Consider the following 18,572-nt stretch of genomic DNA (forward strand, 5'->3'; position numbering starts at 1 on the left):
AGAGAAATAATCAGCTCTATTGTACCGCCAAATCCGACACTGAGATCATCAGATGAGACATATATCCGAGAAAATTAACATATACACTTCTGTATATGATCGTGGAACTGGTCGATAATTAGTGTTCTGTCTTTCAGAGATGAAGTAGTTACAGATTTCCCTCATATTAAAACCAGAATAAAAAAGTGAAAGTGTTGGTAGAAATATGTAGTAATAATGACACTGCCAGATACATATGTACAATGAATTAATAAAACAAATGTTTCTATTTTATCGGTCCCGTTTTGTAAATAGAAATAGCAAAATATTGACAATGTTTCTAAGTAAGGGAAATAAATATATATATATATATATATATATATATATATATATATATATATATATATATATATATATATATATATATATATATCATCATGATATGTCAGAAAAAAATGTACAGTGGATCAATAAAGGAAACATTGCGCTTCTGATAAATTACACCCGTTTCTATTCAGTAAAACATTTAAAAGCTTCTAAATAAATTAACTTCTCTGCAGTGTAATAAATGACTGAACCCCGCCCCCTTCTCAGCATGTCTCCCATCAGGTCCGCTCAGCCTGTGAAATGTCTGAAGATGTGTGTCTTTGTTTCCTTTTCACAATATTTATAAATTTAAATTATATGAAATTACTATGAACAATTTCATGAAACTGGTTACTTTGTTTCTGGTAATAAAGTGTTAAGTTTCCTGTTCGTGTAATCTCCAGGAATAAATCGAAAATAAATGAGAAGAAGGAATACATGAATCTTCTGGAAATGTATTGCTGTGTATGTAATGCAACATTAATGTATCTGAATATAATATAATGATTAGGAGCCTTATAAATGAATAAGATTATCTTTATTTTGTATGAATGGTGTGACTCCGCCTCTTTCGCAGGAAGGTTTCCATCTGGTCCGCTCAGGCTGTATATAAGGAGGGCGGGCAGACAGCTGATCTCAGTCTGTCTTTGTAGCAGAGAATCATCATGTCTGGGCGCGGTAAAGGAGGAAAGGGTCTGGGGAAAGGAGGCGCTAAGCGCCACAGGAAGGTGCTCCGGGACAACATCCAGGGCATCACCAAACCCGCCATCCGACGTTTGGCCCGCAGAGGGGGTGTCAAGCGCATCTCCGGACTCATCTATGAGGAGACCCGCGGAGTGCTCAAAGTCTTCCTGGAGAATGTCATCCGCGATGCCGTCACCTACACCGAGCACGCCAAGAGGAAGACCGTCACCGCCATGGATGTCGTCTATGCCCTAAAACGCCAGGGCCGCACTCTCTACGGATTCGGAGGCTAAACCCTGACACCCACCGCTTACCCCACTTCACCCCAACAAAGGTCCTTCTCAGGGCCACCCACCTTCTCACACAAAGGGCTGATGATGATTCATAACTCAGAAATGTAATTTCTATATATTTATCGTGTAACAATAAGAACTTCCGCTAATTGTTTCAGTAAGAAATTGAATGGAGCGATGTCTGGCTGCCCATACACTCTGCTAAACATAAAGCAGATTGAACAATAGATGTTAGAACAGGACAATATTATATGTGGAATCTTATTGGGCGGTCAGTAGATCTATAGGAGATTGTACAGTCAGCACTCAGGGTGGTGGAGCCGATTGCTGAGTCAGGAGAATAGATCATAGTTTATCCTGGAACTGAACCTAAAAATGTATATTTCATTATGAAAAGAATGGAGATCACTAATACTGAGATGATTCTAGAAATAGAATGTTTCAAAGATGGAATTTTTGTGAACATTCCGATTGTAATACAGGAAGAAGAAATCTGTGCATCTGCTATATGTACAAATTGTATATCAGGCAGAGGGGAGATATAGTTCTACACAGATCTGATAATGAAACATGCAATCCTTTATTTCCCATCATATAGAAAGGTAGAGATCTATGAGAGAAGTCCTCTCATGTTGTGTGTGGGGGAGGGGGATTCTGAGGACTTTAAATAATGTAAAACATTTTCATATGTTCTCTTTTCTTTCATCTTCAGATTCCATTTGTAGTCATTCCTCACTAAGCGGTGAAAATAAAACTATGAAGTGTTGATATTTCTCGGATAAATGTCGGATTTGGCGGTATAATAGGGCTGATTATTTCTCTGTAACGTTCTCCACAATTCAGGCGGGCAAATTTAAAATCTGAGCCAATCAGAGCTGTGGGCGTTCCTTTCATCCGCCAGTAATGGCTGAGGATTCTGTAGTAAAATCAAACCCTAAAACAATGTAACATTTCAATGCTTATAAAACTGCCTGGAAGCAGAGGGTGACCGTTGATGAATTTTCCCCGGAAGGGAGATTTTATGTCAGATCAGCCAATCAGGGAGGATTGTAACTTTCCATGCTATTCCTGCGGGAAATTTGAGCCAATCACAGTTCTGAACGTTTTTTCTTCCTTTACAGGAGAATCCTGACTTGGATGATATTGGAGATCCTTGGGAAGATGTTTTGTTTGGTAATTGCTGATTTGTAGAATCCATTCAGCAGGAATAAAGGATGGGGAATGACGAGGAGTTCCTGGAGGGAGATGAGAACTTTAGAAAGGAGATTCTCCAATAATGAGTGGAAGGCTCTCTTTAGATGTAGGAAATGTTCTCACTACAAGTCCCCGGTATTAGAAGGGTTAATAAGCAAGTTGTTTGCTTTTTAGAGGTATTTGTAGGAATGAAAAACTTTTCCTACTGAGTGATAGATGTGATTTGTTGTAAGACACAGAATGAGGTATGAGGCTCTTTGTATGTAGTTGTGGGTGGCTCTGAGAAGAGCCTTTGTGTTTGGTGAGGAAGAGGAGTTGGGGATTACTTGGTCTTGGCGGCCTTGTGGCTCTCGGTCTTCTTGGGCAGCAGCACGGCCTGGATGTTGGGCAGGACTCCTCCCTGGGCGATGGTGACGCCCCCGAGCAGCTTGTTGAGCTCCTCGTCGTTGCGGACGGCGAGCTGGAGGTGTCGGGGGATGATGCGGGTCTTCTTGTTGTCGCGGGCGGCGTTGCCGGCCAGCTCGAGGATTTCAGCGGTGAGATACTCGAGAACAGCGGCCAGATAGACGGGAGCTCCGGCCCCGACCCGCTCGGCATAGTTACCCTTCCTGAGCAGGCGGTGAACACGACCGACTGGGAACTGCAGACCAGCCCGGGACGATCGGGTCTTGGCCTTAGCCCGAACCTTTCCTCCTTGTTTACCGCGGCCAGACATGATTCTGTGATAATGGAGTTCTCAAAGAGATGTGAATGGCTGGAGCCGCTCCCTTTCCTGTTATACTCTGAATGATATGACGTCTCGCCCTGTGATTGGCCACGTTTGAAGCCAGCCAATAACCTCTAGGTTTGTATCTAGACCAATCGGTAAAAGAGGTAGGAAAGCATGACGTCACTCCCCATCACATGGCTGAGTCCTCCAATAGAAGAGTGAGGAGGGAGGAGGCTCATTTGCATAGGACCGCCTATATAAGCAGCACATGAGGGCGGCGCCAGTACACTTTCTCTTCTCAGAGCGGAGAAAACATTCTTATCCTTGATCATGCCTGAACCAGCCAAGTCCGCCCCGGCGCCCAAGAAGGGCTCCAAGAAAGCCGTGACCAAGAGCCAGAAGAAGGACGGCAAGAAGCGGAGGAAGAGCAGGAAGGAGAGTTATGCCATCTACGTCTACAAGGTGCTCAAGCAGGTCCACCCCGACACCGGCATCTCCTCCAAGGCCATGAGCATCATGAACTCCTTCGTCAATGACATCTTCGAGCGCATCGCCGGCGAAGCTTCCCGCCTGGCTCATTACAACAAGCGCTCCACCATCACCTCCCGGGAGATACAGACGGCTGTCCGCCTCCTCCTGCCCGGAGAGCTGGCCAAGCACGCCGTCTCCGAGGGCACCAAGGCCGTCACCAAGTACACCAGCGCCAAGTAATACCCTTCCCCCATCCATCACCCCAACAACACACAAAGGCTCTTCTAAGAGCCACCCACAGACATCACAGCAGAGCTCTACTCCGATCTTTATGTGTTTTGTCATTAAGGAAGTTAATTAATTTTTAGAAAATAGAAAACTTTTCTCTTTAAATTATCTTTAGATAAGTACTGTAGATCGCCTAGACTGGGAGGGGAGTGGATCGAACCTTCCTTCTATTCCCATCCTGATTCTAGATTTATTGTGGAGATCTATCTCCACTTTCTGCCTCTATACATTCCCTATTCATCGCCTCGTAATGCACACACACCCGACTGTTCTACCAGGAATCACCACAAGGCGGCAGAGCTGAATAAACATGTATATGCCGAACTCACACATTCTTACAATAAAACATCCTCCGCCTTACATTGTTACTTTATCTCAAATCACACGTTGGGAAGATCGCGGAGCTTTTATCCCACAACACAATGGGGGAGAGAAACAAGAAAAATGAAACATTTATCTATTCAATCAGCCCAGCCAAATCTTTGTCTATTTGTATATATTTCCATCACCAACAGCAAATCGATGTCCATAGATAAAGCCATAAGCTACCTGATAGGTAAATGACACAAAATATGTACAAAGTATCAGCTACACAAAAATCTGATCACAATATCACCTCGGACAGCACACAGTCCTTTATAGAAGAAGACAATTCTCCAATGAAGTCATTGGACAGCCTGCCATTACAAGGAGGGGGAGGGGACTTCCCCACATTCTGCGCAAAATTCTAATAAATTACAGCATATAAAACAGCCAAACGTGGCGTTTTGAATGTTTCCAAGCGCAGAGGAGGGGTTTGGGGTCTTTTAGACCCCCAGATCCCTCCACAAGAGTACCTGTAAAAAAAATAATAATAAAACATATATGTATATATATATATATATATATATATATATTTTTTTTTTTATTTATTTTAATGTACGAAAATATCGGTTGATATTTACCGATATGCGATGACCAAACTATCGGTATCGGCAATAAAAAAAAAAAAAAAAAAAAAAAACTATAACGGTCGATCACTAGTTTTAAGAACAAAATGTAACAACAGGTATAATTTTTAAAACATTTTGTGTAGTTTGGTGCCTAAAAAGTCCATAAGAGTTCACTGATCAATTTACTATTATATTTGGGATGTGGCACCTTTTTATGCTCGCATTCACAGCACCACCCTGTGAGGAGGCCTTTATTCCCTAGCTCCTTTATTACTAACACTTTAAGTTTTTAATCTGCTAATGATGATTCATCTATAAATGTGTAGATATTAGTAATTGTGTTAAACATGTGGAATGACGTAGGAACATTTTTCTATTTCTAACTTTTATAAAGGACTGTGTGCTGTCTGAGGTGATATTGTGATCAGATTTGTATGTAGCTGATACTTTGTACATATTTTGTGTCATTTACCTATCAGGCAGCTTATGGCTTTATCTATGGACATCGATCTGCTGTTGGTGATGGAAATAGATACAAATAGACAAAGATTTGGCTGGGCTGATTGAATAGATACAATGTATCGTTTCTCTTGCTTCTCTCCTCCATTGTGTTGTGGGATAAAAGCTCCGCGATCTTCCCAACGTGTGATTTGAGATAAAGTAACAATGTAAGGCGGGAGATTGTGGAGGATGTTTTATTGTAAGAATGTGTGAGTGCGGCATATAGATGTTTAGGAGATCTGATTGTAGATTTCCTCACCTAAGATTGTGACCCGGCTGAGGGAACAACGTGCTATATATTTATTTAGTTATTATATTTGTTTATATCGTATTTAATGTGAAGGAAGGATGTGATCTCCTTACAGGGACTGGCTGACATTTCCCTCCATCCTTTGATCTCCAGAAGATATTCAGCAGAATTAGAGACAGAGAACTGTGATTGGTGAAATTTTCACATTATATAATTCAAATTTCCCGCCGTAATTCTATGGAACGTTGCAATTATCTCAAATAGAATAATCCGACACTAAAATTTGACATCTCTTCCTTCGGGAACATCGATCAACCGTCCTCTGAATTGTCGGGCAGTTTATCTAACCAAGAATAATAAATACGTTAGAAATATAAATGTTCATTTCTTCCAGTCTTTTCTTTTACTTCACAATCCAGAATTCGCCCTGCTAGAGAAGGTTTCCTATAGAAATTAATGAAAAGTCTACTGAACAAGTATTTTTTTTTTTTTTTGGGGGGGGGGGGGACGATTAACGATTTCAGAATGCATTTCTTTAAAATCCTTATAAGAAAGACATTATTGACTGAAGAAGGAAACGCCCACAGCTGTGATTGGCTCAGATTTCAAATTGCTCCTTTTTAAATTTGCCGCCTGAATTGTAAAGAACGTTACAGAGAAATAATCAGCCCTATTATACCGCCAAATCCGACACTGAAACCTGAGATCATCAGATGAGACATTTAACCGAGAAATCTCATCAATTCTTTATTATCAAGAAGATGAATAGAAATGGAATGTGAAGATGATTGAATAATGTAAAACATTTCCATATCTTCTCTTTTATTCCAAGTCCTCAGAATGCAGAATCCCCTCCCCCATTGCTACATACAGAACATGATAGTGAGATGACTTTTCTCATAGAACTCTACCTTTCTATATGATGGGATAGGAAGTATTACACGTTTCATAGAAACCTTCATTAGAGATTTTACCTGAAAATCAAATCTAAACTCTGACACCTTACTGATCACTAAGAAAAAAACGACTTTATAAAGCCAGAAATTATTTCCGATTCAATAAAACATTTCCCGATGATCCTTCCTGGGCAGTTTATAGTAAAATTGTCCTTTAGTGGATTTCACAAAGCATTTCATCTTCACAATATTTCTAATGTCTCCTATTTCAGGAATGGCGCGCACAGCTTTCCGGGCAGGTTCGGGTTAATCTGCCCCATGTGACCTCTTGCTGGGAAAGCCCCGCCCTACTGAAAGCTGAATCACACAACTCAGTCATTGGCTGATTAGAGCTCTAAGAAATAGTCCAATTAAACCTAAGAAGGCGTGGTCAGCACTAACCAATAAACGCGGAGCGCGGTCTGTATAAATAGACGCCGCACAGCCCGTATTCTCACACTTCTGTTCCGTCTGGAGATTAGAAGAGTTTTTCCGCCATGGCAAGAACCAAGCAGACCGCTCGTAAGTCCACCGGAGGGAAGGCTCCCCGCAAGCAGCTGGCCACCAAAGCCGCCCGCAAGAGCGCCCCGGCTACCGGCGGAGTCAAGAAGCCTCACCGCTACAGGCCCGGCACCGTGGCTCTCCGGGAGATCCGCCGCTACCAGAAATCCACCGAGCTGCTCATCCGCAAGTTGCCCTTCCAGCGCCTCGTCCGAGAGATCGCCCAGGACTTCAAGACCGACCTGCGCTTCCAGAGCTCCGCCGTCATGGCTCTGCAGGAAGCCTCCGAGGCTTATCTCGTAGGACTCTTCGAGGACACCAACCTCTGCGCCATCCACGCCAAGAGGGTCACCATCATGCCCAAAGACATACAGCTGGCACGCCGCATCCGCGGAGAGAGGGCCTAAATACATTCTTATCTCCCTCCATACTATCTCTACAAAGCACAAAGGCTCTTTTCAGAGCCACCACATCCTCTTCACAGAGAGCTCCATACTACCTCATCACCCCTACTACATGCTGCCAATCCCCGCTACTACATTTCTACACCCCTACTACATGCTGCCAATCCCCGCTACTACATTTCTACACTTTCCCGGCCATCAGCTTCACTGCATTTCTCTTTTCTCTCCGCTCCGATCCTCAGTGTGGAAGTAAATCTCATCTGTAACATTTCTAAACCGATCCCAGAGAAATTCACATTTCTCATCTATAAAGGAGATCCTTTTACCGATTTATTGTCCCCTAAATACAATGGAACTCATCTGTAACATTACTAACAATTACAGAGTAACAATTCACACTTCCTCAATATCTTCCCTAAGAGATACATTGGGACAATATTTAACGGTAAAACAAATCACTTCCTAGGAACAGATTGAACAATGTTTGGATTCTCTCAGGAGACACATTCTTGTATTTTCTAGAAACGTCATTTCTTATTCCAAACAGAATCGCTAGGAATAGTGCTTAGAGATCTGAGGATCGATCAGCCCATAGAGGAGGATGAGATCTCACGATCATTACAATGATTCTTCTTAGAACGTTCATAATGGCCGCATTACATACTGAAATATCATGTGTGGCTCTGTTAGGAGGAGGTAAGTGTAGCTCTGTTAGGAGGAGATGGGTGTAGGTAGGTGTAGCTCTGATAGGAGGAGATGGGTGTAGGTAGGTGTAGCTCTGATAGGAGGAGATGGGTGTAGGTAGGTGTAGCTGTTAGGAGGTGGGGTGTAGGTAGGTATGTGTAGCTCTGTTAGGAGGAGGTGGGTGGCTCTGAGAAGAGCCTTTGGGGGGTGTAGATGGAGATCTCCGGCTGCTGGGATTTATTTCTTCTTCGGAGCGGCCTTCTTGGGCTTGGCTGCTGTCTTGGCTTTGGCCGCCTTCTTAGCCGGACTCTTGGCGGCTTTTTTCGGTTTGGCTGCAGCTTTGGGCTTCTTGGGGCTCTTTGTCGCCTTCTTGGCAGCTGCAGCCTTTGCCGGTTTTTTGGGGCTCTTGGCCGCTTTGCTGGCCGCCTTCTTCTTAGGGGACTTCGCCGGCTTCTTGGGTGATTTGGCCGCCGGTTTCTTGGGGGACTTGGCCGGCTTCTTAGCAGCAGCCAATGGCTTCTTGGCGGTTTTCTTGGCCTTGTCGCCCTCTTGCTGCTTCTTGTTGATCTTGAAGGATCCGGAGGCTCCATGTCCTTTCACCTGGACGAGGTTCCCCTTGGTCACCAGCGCCCTGACGGCGATCTTCAGACGGCTGTTGTTCTTCTCCACATCGTATCCTCCGGCGGCCAGGAGCTTCTTGAGGGCGGCCAGGGAGACCCCGCTGCGCTCCTTGGAAGCGGCCACGGCTGTGACGATGAGATCGGACACGCTGGGACCGGACGGCTTCTTGCTGCCTTTCTTCCCTCCTCCGGCTGTCGCCTTCTTAGTCGCCTTCTTCTTGGCGGCGGGCTCCGCTGGAGGAGCGGCGGCTGGGGCGCTCTCAGTCTCCGTCATGATTCTCAGGGAGTTTTTAAAACAGATAATAGAAACATCATTCTGGGATGGCGCTCTGCCTTATATACAGACGTTCTGCGCCGCTATTGGTTGATATAGAATTTGTCTTCTGCGCTGCTATTGGTTACACCTTAAACACGCCCACTAATTCTTATTTCAGTGTTGGAGAATCTTCTCTCTCTTCTTGTGTTTCCCCGTCAGAGAGATAAACGATTTTAATATGAAATGGAAGGATGGCCGATCTTTATCGGGGACCCGATCTGCTCACTGGACTGTCACTTATCGATCTCTCACTTACCGCTCTCATCATCTGCTCAGGAGGCTGAACACAGAGGCTGCAAACACCTCCAACCTCCTGAGTGTGTGTCTCATTCTTCCTTCTACCTGCTTTTCTACACACATTCCTATCAGAAATCAATCTTCTCACATCTCCAACTACAATCATCTTCACATTACATGAGTGAAGAGAGAAGATCAGGAAACATTTCCCTCCAACACACAAATCTGCTCGTCTATAGCTGAGTAGAAGGAGCCTGGAACAAAAACATCAGCCGGGGACATCAGATCCCTGTGTGATGTGATGGGAGAGATTGTTAGAGATTTCGAAGGTGTCAGTACATTAAACATTACATGTTCTCATCATCTTTGTATCATTTTCTGCTCATCATTACAAATATATTGTCACTGGATATTCTGAGTAACTTTATTAGCACATATTACTACACAGCTATATAGACTACTCAGGTAGAATGTTTCCTTGTATCTAGAATCAGAGGTAACATCTACACATTCCTTCACACGGGGCAAAAAGAGGATGTAAGTAAGGCAGAGGTTGGTGTTAATCGTCTTTATTATTATTATTATTATTAATAATAATAATCATTTTTTATTTATTTTTCCATTTTATTTCAATATATAAAATAAGGGAGGGTTATAATAAACCCCATGAAAAATGTATTTTTACCATCTTTGGTCCCATAGCTAAACGGGGAGTGAGAAGAAATCCTTGCAAAGTGAGGGGATCCCTGATTCACACCAGAACTAGTGTCCAGTGTGAAAGAATTCCACTCTACTACTGTTCCGGTGATAACCCAACATTTGAGATTTTCTTTTACTTTCAAGCTCAGTGAAAATGGTAAACAGGACAGATAGAGAGGGTAAATACCCCCCTCAATGGGGACACAAGCAGAATTAAAAACCTGTCAGGGGGTCCTATCCCTTTCCACTCCAACTAAAATAAAGAAAAAAGTATGTGTCTTAAGTGATCTTTTTTTTTTTTTTTTTTTTTTTAAATTATTATTATTACTTTAATTTTGTATTTGATTTTTTTTTTTTTTTTTTTAAAGATGTAAAGGAAACAAAAAATGAAATGAGAAGATACATTCTCAAAGTATAGCATGTATACAAATTGGATTGCTCAGAGAGCAAACAAATATACAATTCAAGAAGTACGGGCATGTAAGCTATTGGTCTGTATATATAAGGTCATGTGGCTATGAATATTTGGGTTGTATCATACCGCAAGTATTTTATTTGCTCTTTCTATTTCAAGAACAAAATGCAATAAAATGTATCATTTGTAAGACATTTTGTGTAGTTTGGTGCCTAAACAGGCCATAAGAGTTCACTGATCAATTTTGCTATTCAATTTGGGATGTGGCACCTTTTTATGCTCGCATTTACAGTACCACCCTACGAGGATGCCTTTATTCCTTAGCTCCTTTATTACTAACACTTTAAGTTTTTAATCTGCTAATGTTGATTCATCTATAAATGTGTATATATTAGTAAAGGTGCTCCTTCTGGACGATAGGAAGATTCAGATGCATTATCCCGCTAAACTCGACATTGTAGAAGTTCTATTCATAGATCTGCTCATCTTCTTCAAAATCACATCACTTGTGTCGCTTTTCAGGTTCCAAATATTTCTTCCAAACCGGTTAAATTCTCGATGATTACTGACACAAGTCTGGCGCCAAGTAATCCGAATCAATTATTTTCTATTTCCAAATCCAACAGATCTTCCCAGAGCCTAAGAAGGAGCCGGACATACATGTTTAGGAGATCTGATCGTATATTTATACACCTAAGATTGTGATCCGGGTGGGGGGACAATGTGCTATAATGACACCTGTCTGTTCAAATTAGAATAATATATATATATATATATATATATATATATATATATATATATATATATATATATATATATATATATATATATCATCTAATTGTTTATATCGTATAAGGAACGATGTGATCTCCTTATAGGGGTTAGTTTTCATTTTCCGTCATCCTTTAATTCTGCTGAATATCCTCTGGAGATCAGAGATCTTTCAGTATTAAATACCAAACAAACATCCCTCATCTGAAAAGCAACAAAAATTTCAGATCCTCCTTTACACTGCTTGGACGAAAAATACATTTTATTATCAGAAGAAAACGTCCAGAACTGTGATTGGTGCAATTTTTACATTCTAAAATTCAGATTTCCCGCCGGAATTCTATGGAACGTTCCAATTATCTCACAAAGAATAATCAGACACTAAAATCTGATATCTCTTCCTCCGGGAACATCGATCATCGGTCCTCTGAATTGTCGGACAGTTTATCTAACCAAGAATAATAAATACGTTAGAAATATAAATGTCACATTTCTTCCAAGCTTTTCTTTTACTTTACAATACAGAATCCGCCCTGCTAGAGAATGTTTCCTATAGAGATCAATGAAAAGTCTACTGAACAAGTATTTTCTCGGGGGGAAACGGAGAAAGATCTCAGAATAGATTTCTATGAAGTAGAGGCTTAAGAGGGAAACGCCCACGGCTCTAATTGGCCCAGATTTCACATAGCTCTTTTTTAAATTTGCCGCCTGAATTGTGAAGAACGTTACAGAGAAATACTCAGCCCTATTATACCGCCAAATCCGACACTGAGACCTGAGATCATCAGATGAGACATTTATCCGAGAAATCTCATCAATGCTTTATTATCAAGAAGATGAATAGAAATGGAATGTGAAGATGATTGAATAATGTAAAACATTTCCATATGTTCTCTTTTATTCCAAGTCCTCAGAATGCAGAATCCAACCCCCCCCCCCCCCCCACACACACACACACACACATACACACTGCTACACAGAGAACATGATAGTGAGATGACTTCTCTCATAGATCTCTACCTTTCTATATGATGGGATAAAAAGTATTACACGTTTCATCATCACATCTGTATATGATCGTGGAACTGGCCGATAATTAATGTTCCCTTTTTCAGAGATGTAACAGTTACAGATTTCCCCCATATTAAAACTAGAGTAAAAAAGTGAAAGTGCTGGTAGAGATATGTAGCAATGATGACACTGCCAAATACATATGTACAATGAAACAAATGTTTCATGTCTGATCGGCTCCCTCTTTGTAACTTTAAAATCAGCAAACTGTTAACAATGTTTCCAACTAGTAAATGAAGAAAGAAAAAACTTATATAAATATATCAAATTATGACATGTCAGAAAAAATGTACAATGAATCAATAAAGAAAATATCTCGCTTCTGATAAATTACATCCGTTTCCATTCATTACAATATTCTAAATAAATGCAATTATCTGCAGTGTAATAAATGACTGACAGCGCCCCCTTCTCAGCATGTCTCCCATCAGGTCCGCCCAGCCTTACACCCAGGAAGGTGAGATGTCGGGAAAACGTGTCCTTGTTTCCTTTTCAAAACAATATTTTATAAATATTAAATTACTTTGAACAATTAAAACTGGTGATTGTGTTTCTGTTATGAAGTGTTAAAGATTCCTTTTCTCCGTGTAATCTCCAGCTATAAATAGAAATACATGATAAGAAGGAATAAATGCATCTTCCGGAAATGTATTGCTGTTGCATTAATGTATCGGCATATAATATAATAATTAGGTGCCTTATAAATGAATTAAATTGTCTTATTTTTTTAATGAATGGTGTGACTCCGCCTCTTTCCCAGGAAGGTTTCCATCTGGTCCGCTCAGGCTGTATATAAGGCGGGCGGGCAGACAGCTGAGCTCAGTCTGTCTTTGTAGCAGAGAATCATCATGTCTGGTCGCGGTAAAGGAGGGAAGGGTCTGGGGAAAGGAGGCGCTAAGCGGCACAGGAAGGTGCTCCGGGACAACATCCAAGGCATCACCAAACCCGCTATCCGACGTTTGGCCCGCAGAGGGGGTGTCAAGCGCATCTCCGGACTCATCTATGAGGAGACCCGCGGAGTGCTGAAGGTTTTCCTGGAGAATGTCATCCGCGATGCCGTCACCTACACCGAGCACGCCAAGAGGAAGACCGTCACCGCCATGGATGTCGTCTATGCTCTCAAACGCCAGGGGCGCACTCTCTACGGATTCGGAGGTTAAAAAATCCCAACATCCACCGCTTACCCCACTTCATCACAACAAAGGTCCTTCTCAGGGCCACCCACCTTCTCACACAAAGGGCTGATCATTCACAACTCCCAACACTCATTTCTACACATTTATTGTGTAACCATAGGAACTGCCGCTCATTTCTTTTCACTAAGAAATGGAGTGCTGCGATGTCTAGCTGCCCATACACTCTGCGATCTGATTGTTCGATCTGTTTTACGTTTAACAAAGCTATGGAAGAACAGAACAATATTACAAATTACATTGGTTGGGCAGTTGATGCATTGTTATAGTTGATTGTAGAGTCCGCACTCCGGGTGATGGAGCCGATTTTCCGAGCTGGCTGCTGGGTGAGGAGAATATATCGTTTATGTTGAAACTGAACCTAATATTTCTAACGTATTTATTATTCTTGGTTAGATAAACTGCCCGACAATTCAGAGGACGGATGATCGATGTTCCCGGAGGAAAAGATATCAGATTTTAGTGTCGGATTATTCTATCTGAGATAATTGGAACGTTCCATAGAATTCCGGCGGGAAATTTAAATTTTAAAATGTGAAAATTGCACCAATCACAGTTCTGGGCGGTTTCTTCCCATAATAAAATGTATTTTTCTTCCAAGGAGTGTGAAGGGGGATCTGAGATCTGTGTTCCTTTTCAGATGGGGGATGTTTGTTTGGTATTTAATATTCAATGATCTCTGATCTCCAGAAATTATTCAGCAGAATTAAAGGATGGAGGTGTTTGGGAATAGAAAATAATTGATTGAATATTTGGAACCTGAAAGGCGACACAAGTGATGTGATTTGGAGGAAGATGAGCGAATCTATGAATAGAACTTCTACAATGTCGAGTTTAGCGGGATAATGCGGCTCAATCTTCCTATTGGCCAGTCGAATAACGGCGGGAGATTTAAAAGAAGCAACTCTGATCCATTATAGGCGTGGTCTATTAATAGCCAAGAGAGTAAATAATGTCCTGAACTATGAATTATAATGTGATGTGACGTAGGAGGAATGGATTTGGTTGGAGGAGTTTAGCGGTGAGTAGACGATCAGCATAGATAGATTGGAAGTAAAAGAGATGAGAGAGAATGAAGTTCTGTGATCACATTTCCTCTCATTACTACTCACCTGTATTACAAGTCTGAGTGTGATAAGAAGACAAAGTGTTTGCCTGTAGAGTGCACTTTAATTATACAATTTATCACAATAAAATATTACTTGATAAAGAAAATAAATCCAATTATGTCCGGCTCTTGGGTGGGAAACTAATAATAATGACATTTAGTAGAGAAGTACTGTGGGGAATGGATCAAACCGTCCTGATTCTAGATTTATTGCGGAGATCATCTCCACTTTCTGCCTCTATACATTCCCAATTCATCGCCTCGTACTGCACACATACCCAACTGTTCTACCAGGAATCACCACAAGGTGGCAGAGCTGAATAAACATTTATGCCGCGCTCACACATTCTTACAAGAAAAAAGAAGCAAGATAAAAGAAACATTGTATTTATTCCATCAGCCCAGCCTATTTGTATCTATTTCCATCATCAACAGCAGATTGATGTCCATAGATAAAGCCATAAGCTGCCTGATAGGTAAATGACACAAAATATGTACAAAGTATCAGCTACATACAAATCTGATCACAATATCACCTCGGACAGCACACAGTCCTTTATAGAAGTTTGAAGTAGAAAATGTTTCCTTTATCATTGGACATGTGTAGCACCTTTACTAATATCTACACATTTTTTTTCAAATTTTTTTATATCTGTTTTTTTTTTTTTTTTACAGAATTCTGAGTTTATTAATACAATAGTCTCTATTAGGATGATTTTAGAACCAATGAGGAACAAAGTAGTACCACCCACAGACCATCTTTCTGCAGACATACATATCTTCTGCTCTGTAAGATTTGTAAATCTATCCTAGTTACAGCATACAGTATAGGGAAGCAGGGCAGTGCTGGGTTCTGTGGTTCCTTGTACAGGTGTCAAACAGGCGGCCCTCCAGCTGTTACAGAACTACAAGTCCCATGAGGAATTGCGAGGCTGACAGTTACAAGCATGACTCCCACAGGCAGAAGCATGATAGAACTTGTAGTTCCGCAACAGCTGCAGGGCCACCAGTTTGACACCCACAGGCCACTGTATTAAAAACTCCTCATTTTGCTGTCATCCTCCTGCTCTGCCATCTGTTCCATCATAAAGAGCCATGCTGAAAACATGTGTGTCTATGGTCATAACAGATCAATCATAACAGTTACTTGTCTGGACTAATACAGCTTTGTTACAGGCACTTAGCTCCATATATGGTCTGGACACTTTTGGTGTGATTTGAGGACTGCTGGCCTGGTGTGAATATGGCACGCTGATGTGATGTGGGCACCTCCAATCAAATATGGTCACTTCTGTTGTCATACAGGTACCTCTGCTGTGACATGGCCCATGTCACAGCAGAGGTACCTGTATGACAACAGAGGTGACCATATCTGATTGGAGGGGTGCCCACTAGAGATGGCCTTGCGGTTCGCCCGGCGGTTGGTTCGCGGCAAATTTTGCTTGTTCGCTACCCGCCAATTTTCGAACACATGGTGTTGTTCGTGGCGGCCATATTAGTTTACATTGGGGAGAATTTTGACCCATGACACAGCCATCAGGTGGAACGGGACAGCCATTGAAACATTTCAGCACATGTACATGCCTCCTATCCTATAAATAGACCAGAGCAGGCGGCCATTTCACATTCTGCTTTTTGTCAGCGTAGGGAGAGGTCTGCTGCATGCATCAGGGAGAGATTGTAAGGGAAAAATAGCTCTGTTAAGATCCAAAAAAGTCCTTTTCAGGGCTGGTATTTCGGTATAGGTCTACTAGTATCTTTTTCAAGTTAGGGGCAGGTATCCAGTCAGTGCTTTAGGGGCAGTTAGAGATCGGCAGCAGTGACACAAAACGCTCTGTTAATGTCCACAAAAGTCCTTTTCAGGGCTGGTATTTCGGTATAGGTCTACTACAGTCTCTTTTGAGTTTAAGGACAGGTATCCAGTCTGTGCTTTAGGGGAAGTTAGAGATCGGCAACAGTCACACAAATCACTCTGTTAATGTCCACAAAAGCCATTTAAAGGGCTGCAATTTTTTTGGTATTGCTGTGCAGTGCACCATGTAAGGGGGGGGGGGGGGGGGGGAGGGTAATCCACAGTATAATATAGTTCGTAGAAAGCATATTATAGTGGATCAGTGGTATTATTGTCCACTGTGCAGCATTGTGACAAGTGTGGTGACTGAGCGTTGCTGCAGCAATACTAAAAACAGGGCCGGCCTTAGGGGGGGGCTCTGTGTGTGGGGTCTCTGATGTGAGGGGGCTCTGTGTGGGGGTCTCTGATGTGAGGTGGGTCGCTGATGTGAGGGGGGCTCTCTGATGTAGGGGGGCTCTAAATTAAGGGGATTTTGTGTGGGGGGTCTCTGATGTGCGGGGGTTCTCTGATGTAAGGGGGGCTAAGTTATTAGTGATCATAAAAAAGAAAAGTCAAATAAAGTGCAAAAAAGGTGCACAGGATTAGCTCGCACAGGGCGCCTGAACACCTAAGGCTAGCCCTGACTACAAACAGTGACAAAAGCACTTTTAATGTATTATAACTGGTGTGATAGACCAATTGCCCCCCCCCCCCCCCCCCCAATACCACATATTGCAGTGGGGTGTTATCTGAGTATACTTTTACGAGTGTATTTGTGTCCTGCAACAATATTGCCTCTTTTGCTGCATTCAATCTGATATACACAGTGCCAAACTCCCTGGCCAATTTTTTGAACAACTGGTGTGATAGACCAGTGGCCCCCAATACCACATATTGAAGTGGCATGTTATTTAACAGTATACTTTTCTAAGAGTGTATTTTAGTCCTGTAAACTTTTGGCCTCTGTTGCTGTATTAACTGTGCTACACACAGTGACAACAGTTACTAGCCAATTATTTGTAGAACTGGTGTGATAAAACTGTGGCCCCCCAATACCACAGATTGAAGTGAGGTGTTGTATACCTTTTTTCCAGATATACTGCAATTCTCTAGAGACTTTTGTCACAGGGTAATTAAAAAACATGGCTTTCGGTTCCGGCGCCGCATGGAGTAGTCACACTCCACCTCAGCTCCCGCGCCCGGCTTAAAAATCTGCCATTCGCCCGCTATTGTACCCATCGGGGACCCGCAGCCCGGCCGTGCACTCACCCGCCACCACGATGGATCGTTTCCTGGAGAAATCGGGTCCGCGGGCAGCCCAGGAACCGCCCGCTGTCCAAGCCGCGCTTTCCTCACAGCAGCCGGCAGAGGCCTCGGAGCCAGCCATGGAGGTGGGCGGCCCCTCCTCCTCCCATACTCCGCACATCGATCCGGGGTTCATTGAACGGATCGCACAGGCTGTTGCCTCTCTCCTATCCCCTACCATACAAAGCACTGTGGAGAAAGCAGTGCAGTCTGGCATGCTGCAAATAAAGAAGGAGCTGGGGGAACATGTCACCAGGTTAATCGAGGCTGAGCAGCGTATTTCCAGCCTGGAGGATGAACTTTATCACATGCAGGCCCAAGAACAAATGCAGGAAAAGACGAATGTATTCCTGTCACAGAAACTTGAAGACTTGGAAAACCGAGCCAGACGCAGCAACTTGCGTTTTGTGGGAGTCCCAGAATCGCTACTTTCTTCAGAGCTGATTGACTTCTGCTCCCGCCGCATCCCGGAGGCGCTTGGTCTGACCGGTGTTCATGTGGTAGAACGAGCTCACCGCATTGGGGCTCATTCTAAGGACCGCAAGACCCCTAGGCCCATCATTGCTAAATTTCTTAATTATGCTGACAAGAACTTGCTACTGCAGAAATACAGACAATCCAAATCCCTTCAGGTGGATGGGGTCAAAGTTTTAATATTTGCTGATTACTCCATTGAAGTGTCAAAAAACGGAAAGCATTTCAGCAAATCTGCTCCCAGCTTTTCCAACAACACATAAAGTTCACCCTTGCCTACCCCGCCATTCTGCGTCTGAAATCATCTACTGGTGAGCAGCTGTCATTCCAGGATCCCTCTG

General features: G+C 42.6%; 5 protein-coding genes across 5 annotated transcripts; 3 read left to right on the forward strand and 2 right to left on the reverse strand.

Moving 5' to 3' along the window:
• Positions 1-2,838: 2,838 nt before the first annotated feature.
• On the reverse strand, positions 2,839-3,231 carry LOC309564322 (histone H2A type 1-like; the record flags this gene model as incomplete). Its single annotated transcript, XM_082268950.1, has 1 exon — positions 2,839-3,231. The coding sequence occupies one exon, from the start codon at positions 3,229-3,231 to the stop codon at positions 2,839-2,841; it is 393 nt and encodes a 130-aa protein (XP_082125076.1).
• A 324-nt stretch (positions 3,232-3,555) lies between these two features.
• On the forward strand, positions 3,556-3,936 carry LOC309563117 (histone H2B 1.1; the record flags this gene model as incomplete). Its single annotated transcript, XM_082267432.1, has 1 exon — positions 3,556-3,936. One exon carries the CDS (start codon positions 3,556-3,558, stop codon positions 3,934-3,936), a length of 381 nt encoding a protein of 126 aa, XP_082123558.1.
• A 3,163-nt stretch (positions 3,937-7,099) lies between these two features.
• Positions 7,100-7,510, forward strand: LOC309563103 (histone H3.2; the record flags this gene model as incomplete). Its single annotated transcript, XM_082267418.1, has 1 exon — positions 7,100-7,510. One exon carries the CDS (start codon positions 7,100-7,102, stop codon positions 7,508-7,510), a length of 411 nt encoding a protein of 136 aa, XP_082123544.1.
• A 918-nt stretch (positions 7,511-8,428) lies between these two features.
• Positions 8,429-9,085, reverse strand: LOC309563095 (uncharacterized protein; the record flags this gene model as incomplete). Its single annotated transcript, XM_082267410.1, has 1 exon — positions 8,429-9,085. The coding sequence occupies one exon, from the start codon at positions 9,083-9,085 to the stop codon at positions 8,429-8,431; it is 657 nt and encodes a 218-aa protein (XP_082123536.1).
• A 4,083-nt stretch (positions 9,086-13,168) lies between these two features.
• LOC309563120 (histone H4) lies at positions 13,169-13,480 on the forward strand (the record flags this gene model as incomplete). The annotated part of the gene is made up of 1 exon (XM_082267435.1): positions 13,169-13,480. One exon carries the CDS (start codon positions 13,169-13,171, stop codon positions 13,478-13,480), a length of 312 nt encoding a protein of 103 aa, XP_082123561.1.
• Positions 13,481-18,572: the final 5,092 nt, after the last annotated feature.

Source organism: Pelophylax lessonae (genome assembly GCF_965119305.1).
Source record: "Pelophylax lessonae genome assembly, chromosome: 9".
Taxonomy (NCBI): domain Eukaryota; kingdom Metazoa; phylum Chordata; class Amphibia; order Anura; family Ranidae; genus Pelophylax; species Pelophylax lessonae.